Consider the following 17,060-nt stretch of genomic DNA (forward strand, 5'->3'; position numbering starts at 1 on the left):
AGAAATATTGGTTGTTTTAAGGGGAAGTGCACTCGTCCATTGTTATTGTACTACAGGCTATATCAACTGCATTTTACCCCCTTTAAACTCGTGATGTAGCCTCAGTACAAATCTACCCTTGTGTAATTATTAATAGCCTATCTTTAAATCATAGCTGTCGTGATCTCCCATGACCCTTTTTGGATTGATTAATCTGCCCTTAAACTTGTGTTCGGCAATTATATTTTTAGTTTATCAATTGGCCAAACGTAATTGATAATCTTCCTCCAACGGACTCGTGATGGTTACTCATTAAAAGACAATTTAACAATATCCCTGAGATACCCAAAAAACCCTTTGTGCTGTACATTGATAATGAGATGAAAGATAAGGGTGCAATGTGAAGTGATTTTTTTTCCCCTTTTAAATTCCACTGACAGGTAAGGGTAGTTAAAAAAATACAAATTTCCGTTGATTTAAATTTAAATGACTTTGTTTGGATATATGATCAATCTGCAGTTTACAGACGACATCTTTTTCGCTAAGAGCAATGATTTATATATAAAAAAACATTAAAAAATTGTGTTTGTAATATTATAAGAGATGAAAAATAACTAGAAAAGTTTATTTGGTAAATAATTTTTTTTCATTAACCTTAAATATTTAAATTTTTTATTACTCTATATGAAAGTATTAATAAATGCTTTTCAGAAATGCAAAAAAAAAAATTAATTAATTAATGATCCATATTCATAAATTTACTACGTTCTCTAAAGTTAAATGCTAAAGTTTCATTACTTTCTGCTAAAAATAAATAGAATATATGGATGAAATTAATGACTCGGCAATGAAAGTTTCCTGCAGTGCCTAATACTTTTATCGTGAGAACATCTATTCGAATGATGAGATTTCAGCTCAAGAGTACCCATAAAACAAAATATACCAGAATGGCTGAGGGGACAGAAATAAACGCATTGCCACTTGTTAAAAATACGAGACGAGGAAACTTTGGTACATCCAATTTCTAATCGTCCTTCTATGATTAGCATCAAGTTAATTTGGCTGGTCCCCGTTTCACATTAATCATGCACCTCTAATACCTCCACAACTTGAAAAAAGGGACTTTTGCCCTCAAAGCCTTTTGTTGGTGACAATCGGTTCCTTTTGCCTTTTGTCACCTTCAGTTTCCTCCCTGTTAGTCAAATTGATCATAATCCATAGCAGGACGAGGACACAGACAATTCAAATGTGAAAAAGAACACAAAGCATAAAGCATTGTGTTACATCAAACCATCTGTGCCCTTTCTGTTACTAGTTTGACCAACAACACAAAAAATAAACCCAAAAGAAGAAAAAAAAAAAAGTTAGTCATTGTTCATCAAAATGAACGACCTATTCTCAAGCTCCTTCAAAAAATACAGTGACCTCAAAGAACAGGCCCACATCGATGATGTGGAGGCGGGGAAGGAAAGTGTCAACCTCGATAAATTCTTCGACGAGGTGGAGAATGTGAAAGAAGACATGAGACTAGTTGAGAAGCTCTACAGAAAACTGCAAGAGTCCAATGAAGAAAGCAAAATTGTTCACAATGCTAAAACAATGAAAGATCTTCGAGCCAGAATGGACCAAGATGTTCAGCAGGTTCTCAAACGTGTGAAACTCATAAAGGGCAAGCTTGAATCTCTCGAACGTTCCAATGCAGCCAACAGAAACATTCCAGGGTGTGGTCCAGGTTCCTCAGCAGATAGAACCAGAACCTCAGTGGTTAGTGGCTTAGGGAAGAAACTGAAGGACTTGATGGATGATTTTCAAGGGTTGAGGGCCAGAATGCAGAATGAGTACAAGGAAACCGTGGAACGAAGGTACTTCACCATAACAGGAGAAAAGGCTGATGAAGACACCATAGAGAACTTGATATCAAGTGGAGAAAGTGAGAGTTTTCTTCAGAGGGCGATTCAGGAACAAGGGAGGGGTCAGATAATGGACACCATATCGGAGATTCAAGAGAGACACGATGCTGTTAAGGAGATAGAGAAGAATTTGATTGAGCTGCATCAGGTGTTTTTGGACATGGCAGCTCTTGTAGAGTCTCAGGGTCAACAACTTAACAACATAGAGAGTCATGTGGCACATGCAAGTTCTTTTGTGAGAAGAGGCACTGAGCAACTTCAAGACGCTAGAGAGTATCAAAAGAGTTCTAGGAAGTGGACTTGCTATGCCATTCTTCTTGGCATTGTACTCGTTATTGTACTCCTGTTTCCTCTCTTGACGTCACTTTTACCTCACTTGTTGATTTGAAGAATATATATCTTGAAGAGTTTAATTTTCAACCCCGACATTAGATTTTTGCACTATGAAATGTCCAAGAGCTACTAGCATGTGAGCACGCACGCTGCATGAGCAGCGGAAAATGGGGAGCATCTGTGATGGCTTTCTTCAGATTAATTTAGGCATTTCATATGCAGAAACATGAAACATTCAAGTTCTTTGTATGAAATTATTGATGCAGGTGACCTTTTGAAGCCAAGAAAGCCACAGAATCAAGTTATTCTCTTGAGTATTTTGGATTCCCATAGAGTTGTAATAGCATGTTGACTTACTTTTGAATGATTCCATTTTTGTCTTATATTCTTATCTTGTCTTGCCCGTTTATGATATATAGTATATAGAACAACTTGATATCGGCCAGTAGAATAAAAATCTAGTTTTGGTTATACTATGACTCTGAGACAACAAAAAGTCAAACAATTATAATAAGATTCATCGTTATTTATGTTGAGTACCTTTAATTTTATCTTTGACTGTAACAAAAACATCCTCATGTTACTTGTTAATATGAGAAGATACAAATCCTATGTATCATCGGATGATGCTCCAGGGTAAATCACAGTGTTGGTCATATATATTATTTGCAATCATGCGTGGACATAGTGTATGATCTTTTAAAAGGCTATATGGTGCATCTTGCTCAATCTTTGTACATATCAAGCTTTAGCATGTTTCCCAACTTTTAATGTGTTCCTTAACACATTTCTAGGATGCTCTGATGTTTCACAAAATATTTCCACCACAAGATTTATAATATAAAGCCACATTTTTAACTTAGAAATAATAAAAATTTGTAGAGCATCACTGGAAATCGACTTGAACTATAAGTGCATGTTTTGGAAAACCGTTGAAACGGTAACATCATTCGTCCCAACTCCCAAGACACTTTTAACCCATAAGTAAGGGGATAAATCCTTTTTGTCAACCTTCGTTTGAGTCCCACGAACGGTAATAAAATGCAGACTTCAAATGTTTGTGGCAATACATGTCCGCTTAGAATAATATATACAGTAAAATAATAGAGCAAACTTATCCAAAAATGATTCTGCATTAATATTTAAGCCTATAAATACTAAAATTAACCTGATATAGTTTTAATGTGTAAGGTAACACAAAACCCAATTTTTGTGGGACCTGATTTATCTGCCATCCTTTTTCATATCATATCATGTGTTGTCCTATTAAAATAATAATGCATAACAGTGGTATTAATATTTATTGGTGATATTTAATTTTAAAAATTATGAAAACTGTATAATTTTAAAGAACAGCACAATGACATTACATATGAAAGGACACGAGAGAAGTTAAATTCATTTTTGTGTGATCAAAATGAGTTTGGATGAGTTATCATTTTAATAAAAAAAATATGTAAATTCAAACATTAAACAGTTAAATCCCAATAAGTGTAAAGTATGAAATTAAAATTAAAAAAATGTTTTGTTTTCATCACTAATCATTAAATAATGCTGTTCAAATATTATGTACACCAAAAGGTAATCCAAACTTGATCTAAAAGTACAGTAATGTCTAATTTCCAGATCCCAAACCTAAACCGTCATGAATATAACTTTAAATTGAGACATGCTTATAGATAGTTTTGAGTGTGTAGACAGGACAAATCATAATATTTTTGTTATATTTTGTTTTCTTTATTTTTTTTACCTACTTTAGTAGAAATAAATTATATACCAAATACTCTAAATCATGTTCTGTTTTAATAGGCCGATCAAACTCTACCATTATTCAAGGTATCACAATCACAATGTGTTTGTTACCCTTAACTGAAAAGGAGCGAGAACTGAGAAACATGCATGGGGATTCTTTTCATGGCGATGTTTGTTCAGGATAATCGTACTCGCTTGTTATGTTGTACAGCTTGTTGCATATATAATATTGGCAACTTAAGAATTATCAGTTACTCTGCACATCTTTCTAACTTATTTTCCCATAAGGACCAAGCCAGTTATTGCACAACTAACGACTCATAGCTTGGTTTGGACAAAAATTAAGATGTAATCTTTTTTTCCAAATTATGGTTAATTAACACTTTACCACTTAGAGGCTCCGGCAACTCGCACCCTAAAAGTAAAAGCTACTGTCAATTATTAGAAGATCCTTAATCTTCCCATGTTGAAAATTGAATTTAGTGTAAATCCTTCTAGCCCCAGAGCTTGACTAAATAATTTGAGGGGACAAAAAGTAATATGTAATATTTATATATTTAAATTTTTAAATTATATGTGTGATGAGGTAAAAATGTTGAAATTATATTATTTTTGTCATCAAGAAATTTTCTCTTAAAAAATGCATATGCTGGATCATTTTACCTTTTAAAAATGTCACTTCTAAATTATTTTTTATATATAAAAAATAATTATATAACTCAGGAGACAAAATAAGTTATTAAAAATCATTTTATCTAGTTATAATCACCCATCAGTAGGATAGTTGTTTATATTCACTATATTATTAATCGCTAAAAAATATTTCGTATACTTATCACTAAAAAATTAGGACCCTTTGGCTAATATGTTTTTTTTCTCATACTATCAAACTTTTTAATTAAAAAGAATGAATTTTTCTTTTTTTTCAGATACAGAAAGAATGAATTTTTCATACATGTAACACAGTCTATACTCTTTACTCATTTCTTCCTATTACTTTTTTCGTGAGCCAAACAATTAACTTCTCATATATACCTCAATAACTATATGTATTATAATGTTAATAGATTTTTTTAACTGCAATATTAATAGATGTTGATCACAGATTTTAATGAAGGACATACACGTTTGAAATATATGCAATAAAATTTGGAGGGCCCTGCCCTTAAAAGATCCGCCAGTGCATCTACCTAGGGATCTATTAATAGTACGTAAGGGAAGAAAAAGACATACAACTACAACTAAAGGAAAGAAACCCAGACTTCAAGCCTTGCCCATAAAGTAAAAGCTTTAATGATCAGCACCAAAAAGCTACTATAATAATTTGTAATTATACAGGCCTTGAAAATTAATATATTCTATAACTGTCACAAAATAGATAAATGGTCTCCTTCCAACAAGACATTAATAAACTTAAAATAAAGTAAAAAAATAAAAATAAAAGCACCAGGAAGCAAATGTATTTACAAACATACCCCCACCCAATCATGCAACAACATTGCCATGAAGGAAGAGTAAGAAGAGGCAAGATGAAAATGAAGCTGCCGAGCCTGTTGTGGTGTCAACTCATCAGCTGCACCCATCTTTGACACCCTTGTAAGTCATTCCTTCATTTTTGTTTTCCCCTCAAAATCATGTAACAAAGTAATGCAATTGTAAAGACAAATATAACATATATTCATCAATCATGTGGGGATAGATATTATTAATATATCTCCAACATCAACATAGGCGTTCAGAATGGCCTCAGCAAAGTTGTCATACATTTCTCTCTCGCGCTTGTGTTCCATGTCTGAAACTGAACACCAGCACACACTGCTTTAACCTTGTTTTTGTGAGAGTGGGGGATTGGAGAAGAGGACGAGACACGCGCAAAGAGAAAAGTTTAGGTTCTGAAGAGCAAAACTAAAACTAAAACCACAAAAAGAGAGTGAGTGAGTTATTATGTATATGAGGAACAGAAGGGAAATGGATCTAACATCATTTTTGCAGGCATTAAGATGACCCAAGAGAAGAAAATGAGAAAAAATGCAAAATTTGTGTCAGACAATGCATGAGTAACACGGTACAGGGAACATAACAGGGATTGGCATTGTGGGTTTCAACATGAAAATGAAAGCTGGCTTGTGAAGAACCAAACATGGAAAGGGACATAATCATAGTGACACGCATAGGCGAATGAAGGAGTTGAGAAAGGCATGAAAATCAGAATGAGATCGATTTGCAAAGAGAGAGAGAGAGAGAGAGAGAAGGGAAACGCCTATGTTCATTGCCATTGAAATTGAATAGATGTGTGACGTATGGGAGGTGCGTGGTGTGATGTGGTTCTGTTCAATTATTACGCGAGACGAGACGAGACGAGGTTGCGTGTGGCTGAGCACATATTATTATTGCAGCTTACAGCATCGACGTGTAGCAGTTGAAAACAACCTTTCTTTCTTCCAATTTTTATTTCTATTCTTATTATTTTATACTTACTACTCACTCTACCTTCGAGATTCGAATAGATCAAACAATTTTTCAATTGTTGGAATACAACTGTTCTAGAATTCTCTAACTTTTGTCGGTTGACCATATGTAAGTATTTTGTAAGTGTGTTCAAAGATATACATGTTTTAATCATGATCAATTTTTGAAATTTAACTTCTCTAAAATTTTACTTATCAAAAAAATAATTCTTTTAGGTGATGCTTGATTTTAATGTTTTTTATTTTGATTAATTGTATTTTTATTTTCGCTCCCCACATAATGTAGTATAATGGTTAGGCTCAAAACTTGTTACATCTTATACAAAAGAGTGGACTTTTATTTTCTTTGAAATGCGATTTCAAATCTATAATGGGTAATCAAGTTTTTTGGCACAAGGGATTAATGTATTAAAAATAAGATTAAATTTTTTAGATAATATCCAAGTTTGATTCTTGACAAAAATAATTTTTTATTAGATTTTATTTATCTCTTGACTGAACTTTAAATTAGTCAAGATTTTTTTTCTCATGATGAACAAAGGGTATCCATAATGGGTTACAACCTACTAATTGTGTTGCTTCTTGGGTAGGTTGAATTAAGATCCCATTGTAAACACCTCAACATGTTGTTGGTTCAAGTACCATGCTTGGATCCTTTAACCAAATTCTTAGATTTGAATTGTGTAGATGAAAATATTGTGATTGAGAGAGAAAAATTCTGCTAAAGATGATCAAACTAAATTCTTGATAAAAATTAGTCACTAACAAAGTTAACAGATACTTATACCAATATCATAGTAATAAAAAAAAATTCATGTAATTTTGATGAGATTGATTCATAATTAACTCTACACATTTATATCAAATATTAAAAATTAGAGTTGTCAAAATGAGTCATAGTCCTATGAACCAATCTAGACCAGCCTAAATTTGGGCTAGACGAAGTTGAAAAATAAACTTTTCCTGTCATAAATAAAAAACGGTCTAGCTCACTTATAACTTTACCCATCAAGTTAAACTTGTGATAGATTGGGTTGACATGTGAGTTACTTAAGTATTAAAAAAAATCTTTTTAGGTATTAAGATAATTATTCATTTTTTAAAATTGTTGTTTATTAAGTTTAAAATATTAGAAGTTAATTGTAATTAATAATATTTGTTGCTACTATTATATTCTTTTATAAATTTTTGCATTTGAAGCATGATAGATGCTAAGATTTGTTTTTTTTCTTTCAAAAATGATTTATTTTTAATATTAGTTTAATCAACCCATTTAACCTACTAAATTACGGTAGTTTAAAACGAATTACTATTTTATAGACTCACTAAAAAATAAATTAGTTTGAAATGACTTAACTACTAAGTAAGTCAAGGTGGATAACCCCAACAAGCTAGATTAACCCATTTTATTTGGTCAACTATAAATATTAAAATATTACTTTTGACTTATACTTTTAAATTTTGCTCGAATCTTAAAAAAACAATAAATAAAAAAACAAACATTCACCATAATTGACATAACACTAAATAGTATGAAAGACATTAAGGTGGGAATCCACCATGAAAAATGTTTTACGTCCGTGAGATTAATTTACTTAAAAACCAATAGCCATGAATTTTTCATTTATTTTTAATTCACTTTTTTTTTGTATTTTATCATTTTCTATTTGGGAGCACTGATTTAGTGATCTCCATTGTCACCACTTCTTCCTCTGAACGTTGTGAAGCACCCCCGTCACGAAACCATCGTGAACCTCCAGAAACCACCCCCACTACAAAACCTTCACGAAATCTATTGCACTCACCTCTTTAGTAGCGAAGCTTCATGCAATCCACTTCCCCTCAACTAACCCAAACCCGTAACAAAAAAAAGAACTACCAATGATCACGAAATTTCCTCATTGTTACACCTAATCTCTCCATATGCAACCCAAAAAATGACATTATGAGTCACCCTTTTCTCTTCGTTGTCAATATCATGTGTTTGTGGCACACGTCAACGCTAACATCTCCAATAAAGAAGAAGGGGAAAAACAGAGGAAAGCCACAAGCAGAGAGAAAGAGTCGGTGGAGTAGTAGGGAAGAAAGACATGTAAAGATCTCCCACCTTAACTTCCACCTTGCTTTTCTAACATACTTAATGTTATCAATCATTTGATGCTTTGAAAAATAAAGTTGAAGTAATACTTTTTTTAGTCAATATTAACAGTTAGTGGAAGGATATGAACTCACCATCTTTCTTTCTCTTTTTAATCCTTAAAATTTTATTTTTAACTGTAAAGTTAATCTTTAACATGGTTCAAGTAATATAATAAATATAATTAGATAAAGGATTTATAGGTTGAGAGAAAAATATAAGCATTCTTTTTGCTTAGATACTCTATTATCATGTTATTAATCGTTTTAATCATTTTACACATACAACAACGAGCTTGAATTAAAACAATAATCCTCATATGTTGATTGGAAAAAATGAACTTTTCCCCCCAATTGAACATATATTTCCAACCATGACTCAGAAGGAGAAAAATATAATTGAATGATATTGAGGGTTGAGTAGGAACAACTTTTTTATAGTCTGGGAAGTGCCAACTTAATTGGGATCTAGTTATCTGTGTTATCTCTGTAAGCCTTTTCCAAAGTAAAACATTTTCCTATAGTTCTTCCACCACGACAACCCATTTCCTTCGTTAGAACTGAGAGAAGAAAAAAATGATATTGTTTCAATCTTTAAGAGGCAAAAGAGGAGAAAATACATCATTTTTTTACTTTAATTATTAAAATAAAAATATATATTAGAGTACAGATTGAATCAACAAAAATTAAAAGCTTACTAGTAAGTGGTATTTTGATAGTTTGGGCTTTTATTCATTGGGCCTTTATTCAGGCCAGTTGAGACCCGGCCCAGAGAAAATAACACGAGATTGAAACACAGAAATCCCAAACCCTCTCTGTATCTGTATCTGCGAACTCCAAGTCCAACACCTCCAAACCTTCGTCAAAATTCATTCAAGTCGAAAGAGAGCGCAGTTTCACGGATTTTCTAATCACACTCATAGCGTTAGGTTTAGGGTTTTACACAGAGAGAGTGCACGAATGGCGATTGCGCAAGATTTGTATCCCTCAGAAGACGACCTTTTGTACGAAGAGGAGTTGCTTCGAAACCCTTTCAGCCTCAAGCTATGGTGGCGCTACCTGATTGCGCGTTCTGAAGCTCCGTTCAAGAAGCGCTTCGTCATTTACGAGCGGGCACTGAAGGCGCTTCCCGGAAGCTACAAGCTGTGGCACGCCTACCTCCGCGAGCGCCTCGACCTCGTTCGCAACCTCCCCGTCACTCACTCACAGTACGACACGCTCAACAACACCTTCGAGCGCGCCCTCGTAACTATGCACAAAATGCCGCGAATTTGGATCATGTATCTGAAAACCCTAACGAATCAGAAATTGGTCACTCGCACACGCAGGACATTCGATAGGGCTCTCTGCGCTCTCCCTGTTACCCAGCACGACCGCATTTGGGAGCCCTATCTTCTGTTCGTGAGCCAGAAGGGTATTCCTATTGAGACCTCTCTTCGGGTTTATCGCAGGTATTTGAAGTATGACCCTTCTCACATTGAGGATTTTATTGAGTTTTTGCTTAATTCGAGTCTCTGGCAAGAGGCTTCTGAGAGGCTGGCTTCTGTGCTCAATGATGACCAATTTTACTCGATTAAGGGTAAGACCAAGCACCGGCTTTGGTTGGAGTTGTGTGATTTGCTCACTCGCCATGCGAATGAGGTTTCTGGGTTGAATGTGGATGCTATAATTAGGGGTGGAATTAGGAAGTTCACTGATGAGGTGGGTAGGCTTTGGACTTCGTTGGCTGAGTATTACATTAGGAGGGGTTTGCATGAGAAGGCAAGGGATGTGTTTGAGGAGGGCATGTCTACTGTTATTACTGTCAGGGATTTTAGTGTTATATTTGATTCTTACTCGCAGTTTGAGGAGAGCATGCTTGCTTACAAGATGGAGGAGATGGGGTTGAGTGATGAAGAGGGTGATGAGGAGGAGGGTGAAGAGAGTGGCGTTGAGGAAGGGGATGAAGAGGATATTCGTTTCAAAGGAAGATTGGTGGAGGAGGATTTTGAGAGGAAGATTTTACATGGGTTTTGGTTGAATGACAAGAAAGACATAGACTTGAGGTTGGCTCGGTTTGATTACCTTATGGAAAGGAGGCCTGAATTGGCTAACAGTGTGCTTTTGCGTCAAAATCCTCATAATGTTGAACAGTGGCACCGGAGGGTGAAGCTCTTTGAAGGGAACCCTACCAAGCAGATACTCACTTACACGGAAGCGGTGAGGACGATTGATCCCATGAAGGCAGTGGGAAAGCCTCATACATTGTGGGTTGCTTTTGCCAAACTGTATGAGCAGCACAAAGATCTAGCCAATGCCCGTGTCATATTTGACAAGGCAGTGCAGGTGAATTACAAAACTGTGGATAATCTGGCTAGTGTCTGGTGTGAGTGGGCTGAAATGGAGTTGAAGTATAAAAATTTCAATGGAGCACTTGAGCTGATGAGGCGGGCTACAGCAGAGCCATCAGTTGAGGTCAAACGAAGAGGTAACCTCAGTTCACCTTGTTTACATTTTCTTCTTCCTAAGTATGGGTCAAAAATCCATTTGACCCAAACTTATCTTTTACTGGACCAGTCCTGTCCATTTTTAAATTTTAATCCACTTTAATGGCTTTGGTAATCCGGGTTGAGAGTTGATCAAACCATTTCTATCTTTGGCGCATAAAGAGTTGGCTTGCATCTGGAGCCGTAGTTTGTTATGTGTCCTAGCATGAATCCTACGTTTAGATGATGTAATAAGATATTATGTTTTGTGGTTAGCAATGTGTTGTATGAATGGTAATACTGTGCCAGATGCAAGGCTTTGAATAACTTGTTGTTGTGATCCTGTCCCGGCTTTTCTTGATGGGCTGCTGTTAGTGTTGATAAGCTTGTTGAGTGCATGTAGGATTTAATTGCTTTGCGTATTTGGATTCTAATAAGTAAAGGGGCAAAGCTACTTACTGGGCCTCTACTTTTTACACCTTTGATGCTTGTTAGTCCTGTTATCATATATTCATTTATGCACTACAGTTTAAACTGTCATTGTAAGTTGCTGTAATGAGGTTTATTATTTGCTTATTGGCACAGCATGTTACTCTAGCTAGCTTAGAAAGGTGTAGGATTTGGAATTTAGTGTGTGGGTAGGATTTATTGATTGTAGTGTGGCCATGTCATTATGTAGTGTTTACAGTTACAGCTTCATTCCAAATGGCCCTGTATGCTTACGAAATTCTCAGTTGAATTTTGTAAAGTTAAGGAAACCAGAGTCCAGAGGTTTTATTTTTTTGAATGATGAGCAACTTGATTAACTGATTTCATATCACATCCTTTGAGTTAGTATGCTGATGGTCTAGTAGTGCAGTTACATTCTCTTACGTGATAAAAATTATTTATGAAATTACTTTTGGTATTTTTCTTTGCAATAAATTTTTCAGTTGTTGCTATAGATATATAATTGCTTTAATGTCTCTGACCCCGAATAACCTGCATAAACCTGGTTTAAAAAAATGGTTAGGATTTGTAAAAATCCTAACCATGCCCATCTTTGCTACTTCCCAATATGCTCTGCTTTAATTTAAGTCATTCTTTGGTTTTATCATGTTTGTTTAGAGAGTGAACTAACTTTTAAATTTGCCTTATGCTTTACTTTTAGTGGCTGCTGATGGTAATGAACCAGTCCAGATGAAGCTGCATAAATCCTTGAGATTGTGGACATTTTATGTTGATTTGGAGGAAAGCCTAGGTACTTTGGAGTCTACGTGTGCTGTTTATGAGCGGATCTTGGATTTACGAATAGCCACACCACAAATAATAATCAATTATGCATACTTCCTGGAGGTATGGTGTGCTGTTATGGTACAGTAAATCTTTTGGAGTTTGCTTCAACTGGTTTTCGCTGATTGAACAATTCCTTCCAATGATTTATGCAGGAACATAAATACTTTGAAGATGCTTTTAAAGTTTATGAAAGAGGTGTAAAGATATTTAAGTACCCACATGTTAAAGACATATGGGTTACATATCTCTCTAAATTTGTGAGGAGATATGGAAAGAATAAGTTGGAGAGAGCAAGAGAACTATTTGAAAATGCAGTTGAATCGGTATGCACATTTTTTTTAATATTTATTTATTGCCAAAATCTATGTGTTCTTTAATTATAATTTCTTTTCAAGTTTTAAATTGATGAACCTATAGCAAGATTGTGTTCAAAATGTGTCATTATGGATAAACGTTATTCCTGTGTCAAATGTTACCTTTGAATTCTTTTAATGCATTACAATGCTAACATAATCCTTCTTCTGGGTCATGCTTACCAAACAGGCCCCAGCTGATCAAGTGAAACCACTTTACCTGCAATATGCCAAGCTGGAGGAGGACTATGGATTAGCGAAGCGAGCTATGAAGGTTTATGATCAAGCAACTAAGGCTGTTCCTAATAATGAGAAGTTAAGCATGTATGAAATATATATTGCTCGTGCTGCTGAGATATTTGGTGTACCCAAAACAAGGGAGATCTATGAACAGGCAATTGAATCTGGTCTTCCAGACAAGGATGTCAAAACCATGTGTTTGAAGTATGCTGAGTTGGAAAAAAGTTTGGGAGAAATCGACCGGGCCCGTGGAATATTTGTATTTGCCTCTCAGTTTGCAGATCCTCGATCTGATCCAGAGTTTTGGAATAAGTGGCACGAGTTTGAGGTTCTGCATGGGAACGAAGATACTTTCAGAGAAATGCTTCGTATTAAGCGAAGTGTCTCTGCAAGCTACAGCCAGGTTACTTTAAGTTTTCATTTTCATTTTCCCTATAATTCTGTAACACTGATATTTGGCACTTATTCTAATCTCGCTTCTTCTGTTTTTCCAGACACATTTCATACTGCCTGAATATCTGATGCAGAAGGATCAAACTGTGAATCTTGATGAGGCCAAAGACAAATTGAAACAGGCTGGAATCCCCGAGGACGAAATGGCTGCTTTAGAAAGACAATTAGCCCCAGCAGTTGACAATACAGTGACAAAAGATAGGAAAGTTGGGTTTGTGAGTGCTGGAGTGGAATCTCAGTGTGATAGAGGGGTAAAAACTAGTGCAAATCATGAGGATATCGAGTTACCAGAAGAAAGTGATTCTGATGATGATGATAAGATTGAAATTGCACAAAAAGATGTTCCTTCTGCTGTGTTTGGTGGTTTGATTAGAAAGAGAGATGAGAATGAAAATAATGGAGAAGTAGATGTCACAAAAGATAAGGATAATGAAAATCGGCTTGGTGCTCTTGAGAGAATCAAGAGGCTAAGACAAAATTAAATTTTTGGTCTAAGTATTCCCAATGAAATTTTGATTGCAGTGAAATTAGTTTTGGTTTGTGTTATGTACTATCAATCTATCCAGAGATAATGCTGAAGACACTTTCGGACAATGCTAAATCGGTAAATCCCCAGTGGAGTCTTCATTATACTTATTTTATGGTGTTATAAAATGCTTGCTAGGCCTAAATAACTTGATTTCCAACCTGTGTTTCTCTGCCATTTATGACATTATTTTGCATCATTGATAACTTGAGACATGATTTTATATTTTCTTCAATACAGGGGAAAAACGGCCTCTATTTTTCCTGCAATGTGCAACAAGTTATCTGATCACAGTGAAGTACAAAACAGGGTACATGGTTGCTGATGTAGATTTGTCAAAAATAGAAAAAACGAATTGTTGCAATTTAATTATGCAGCCAGGATTTGAACCCACAAATTCAACATTAGGAATTAACGAGTGTGCTACTGTATATGTCACACCATTGCTGATACTGAGCAAATGGCAGAGTATAACATCCAAGAGCTCTAATCGGGAGCAAAAAAATTGAGTATGTCATTATCAGGTCTGTTTCATCAAATTGCACAATCCTAATATGTAATTTAAATATGGATCAATATCCATATTCCTAAACTTTTGTTTAGACTTTCTCCCTGATGTATATTGGCTTGAAACCTTGAAACGTGAAAAGCGTTTTCTTGTTACATGGAGAAAACAATGCCTTGCAATCTTATTCTATAAATTATCCTAGTAGGACATGTTTTCTTGTTCTGAGTTGGCACTGTTGAAATTTGATGCATGCAGCATCAGGGAGTAATTCACTAGGAGAATGTTACATGATGCATTATTTTTACATGAAAACTGGGTTGTTGGTTTAGTTTTCCAGTTTTGAAATTTCCCACTCATTATTTTTTCTGTATGCATCCTGTGTGTTATTTTGTTGGTTGAGTTATATGTGGTTTTCTGAAATGTTTGACTTTACTCGTTTCTTTACTTTAATGGTTGAAAACTGCGAGTGGGATCAGATGGAAAAATGGATCGAGACCCAGGATGTGAAGTCATGGTTTGGCTTGGAATCTGGAATGACGTAAAAAATTTGTTATTATATTCATGTCTGGTCTTACGGGATTCTTTATTCGGGTCGAGGAAATTCAGCTCATGTGTATATTTAAGTTATGATGAATTGTGGTGTTAGTGGCTGGGAGGATTTGCTTAGGTTCTGTTGCGATATGTTCAAATTTTATGAGAATAGAACAATAGTTGGCTCTGAAATTGTACATTGTTTTTTAAAGTAGGATTATTATTCTTCTCTGTCGGAATCTTTATTTTGATGCTGAAAATATCTTATGCTAAAATGTTTAATTTCCTTCTAAAATATATGGATTTTTTTTTTCCTTGATGGCCTTTAGAAACAGTTGGCAAGAGGTGGTTGATTGATTGCAAAATTACAGTCAACTAAGAAATTCATTTATTAATGCAAATATATATTGGTCCAAGAAGATGAAGGAAAATCTTATTTACTGATTTGTTCTATAACATGGCCATTCTCATGTATTCTTTGTCGCAGGACCTAACAAGCTTCTCAATTAGTGTTAGTGATCTACTTAGCTTCTGCGAAGGTTTTTAGACCAATGATACAGGGTTAACTCTTTATATGAAATGTGGATCTTCATGATATGATTCTACCTACAAGTTATATAAGAGCATAAATGTGGAAAATTCTGACATGGTAGTTGATGGATGAACAGAACAGCTTTTGTAAAGTAAATAGTATTGTTCAATGGAAACATGGTTACAATGAACTTGAAGCACTAATTCAAAATGATGGCATCAACTTACTTTAGATATAATTTGTTCCCTTATCTCATTTCAAAACCCTGGACCACATTCGATTGACCCAGCAAAACAATATCTTCCGACACTTAGCAGTTGAATTTTTATTTTTATTTTTATGACTACTTATCTGTTGAATTTTCCCACAATAATTATAACTTCTCATATACAAACCCACGCACGATGTCAACATTCATGTTATCATTTTTCTCTACTTAATATACCCATTTTAAAAAGAATGCTTGAAGAAGCAATATCATTATCATTAGGGCCATAAGGAAGCCCATTAACTTCATCTTTTTAACCCTTTCACTTTCATTTCTCTCTTATTAATGGTCTTTTCTACCACAAATTTTGCCTCTCTCATAATGACTTACTTAAGCAGTGCTTGTGTAATTCTTTAGAATGTAACAGTCCCCACACGATACCAAGGCATATTTCTAACGCATGAGATAGCAACTTCTCACCTTCCACAACAATTTCTTCAGGATTCTATATTTCTTCTATTTCCACTCTATAATCAAATATTGCAACCGGACATTAAACTCCCCCACCGATGAAATTCCAAACATATATCAGCATAATAGGGAAACTTTGAAACGCGTTCATTAAAGTTATGTAAATCTAGTCCCACACTAAAAATTACTGACTTCTATATAGAAAATTAGCGAAATTTCACATGTGCATCTTTTCAATTTGATGTGTTAAAAATGATTATAGTTAAATTAAGTAATATTAAAAATATGAAGTAATATGCTTTGGAAAAAAGTAAATTAAAATTTAAACTAACATACACATAAATGTTGTAAAGAGTCAGGAGTTACAAGACTAACTAAAAATTAACAACTAAAATTTATTTGTCATTTTTTTTTCTTGTTTCAAAATTATAGGGATTATTCCACTCAAATTAAAGAGTAGTTGTGTGTTAAATAATTGCTTTTTCAATAAATTTTTTCTTGCAAAAACTTTAAGAAACTTATTTTTCTTAAAACAAACCATTAGGCCACCTCTAATAGAAAGTGCTTATAGTCTTTAAGAGATGTTTGGACGGATATGCTCTTACTAAACACGGTTCCAGTATACGTGATCATAATTTATATAATTTTCAATTTATTTTTTCTTTTTGGTTCAGGGAGTGGGAGATGTAGTCTGGGATTTCTTTTGTGCCTCGTTAGCTCTCCACTGAATTATTTAGAAGGGGAGAGAAAAAAAATTAGGAGGGGACACAATTTTCAGTTTCATCTCGTTTCATTATCTTGTTCCATTTCTGGGTTGAAGTCACTTCATTTAAACTGTGTCGACGTTCACAAGACGAAAGCCGGTGATCTTATATTCAATGTTTTAGACTTCTTTTCACATTGCTTTTTTTTTTTTTTTG

General features: G+C 34.5%; 2 protein-coding genes across 4 annotated transcripts; both read left to right on the top strand.

Moving 5' to 3' along the window:
* The first annotated feature begins 816 nt into the window (after positions 1–816).
* On the top strand, positions 817–2,683 carry LOC100818999 (syntaxin-124). Its single transcript, XM_003545804.5, has one exon. The coding sequence runs from the start codon at positions 1,363–1,365 to the stop codon at positions 2,275–2,277; it is 915 nt and encodes a 304-aa protein (XP_003545852.1). The 5' UTR covers positions 817–1,362; the 3' UTR covers positions 2,278–2,683.
* A 6,704-nt stretch (positions 2,684–9,387) lies between these two features.
* Positions 9,388–15,671, top strand: LOC100810456 (pre-mRNA-splicing factor SYF1). Of its 3 annotated transcripts, none has more exons than XM_041009888.1 (7): positions 9,388–11,045; positions 12,194–12,378; positions 12,471–12,641; positions 12,862–13,314; positions 13,406–13,968; positions 14,131–14,414; positions 15,417–15,671. In XM_041009888.1, exons 1-5 carry the CDS (start codon positions 9,539–9,541, stop codon positions 13,844–13,846), a joined length of 2,757 nt encoding a protein of 918 aa, XP_040865822.1. In that variant the 5' UTR covers positions 9,388–9,538; the 3' UTR covers positions 13,847–13,968; positions 14,131–14,414; positions 15,417–15,671. The 3 variants fall into 3 exon arrangements, with proteins under 3 accessions (XP_040865822.1, XP_040865823.1, XP_003545847.1); XM_041009889.1 differs by lacking the exon at positions 15,417–15,671 and adding an exon at positions 14,875–15,121; XM_003545799.5 differs by lacking the exon at positions 15,417–15,671 and having other exon boundaries at positions 14,131–14,564.
* The last annotated feature ends 1,389 nt before the right edge of the window (positions 15,672–17,060 follow it).

Source organism: Glycine max, chromosome 15 (genome assembly GCF_000004515.6).
Source record: "Glycine max cultivar Williams 82 chromosome 15, Glycine_max_v4.0, whole genome shotgun sequence".
NCBI classification, from domain to species: Eukaryota; Viridiplantae; Streptophyta; class Magnoliopsida; order Fabales; family Fabaceae; genus Glycine; species Glycine max.

What these genes read in the sequence shown, in the direction of transcription:
- LOC100818999 (XM_003545804.5), top strand. Translation starts at nt 1,363, where the DNA reads ATGAACGACCTATTCTCAAGCTCCTTCAAAAAATACAGTGACCTCAAA.
- LOC100810456 (XM_041009888.1), top strand. Translation starts at nt 9,539, where the DNA reads ATGGCGATTGCGCAAGATTTGTATCCCTCAGAAGACGACCTTTTGTAC. An exon ending in ATTATGCATACTTCCTGGAG is followed by an intron (nt 12,379 to 12,470) that starts GTATGGTGTGCT and finishes TGATTTATGCAG; the next exon opens with GAACATAAATACTTTGAAGA. An exon ending in TTGAAAATGCAGTTGAATCG is followed by an intron (nt 12,642 to 12,861) that starts GTATGCACATTT and finishes CTTACCAAACAG; the next exon opens with GCCCCAGCTGATCAAGTGAA.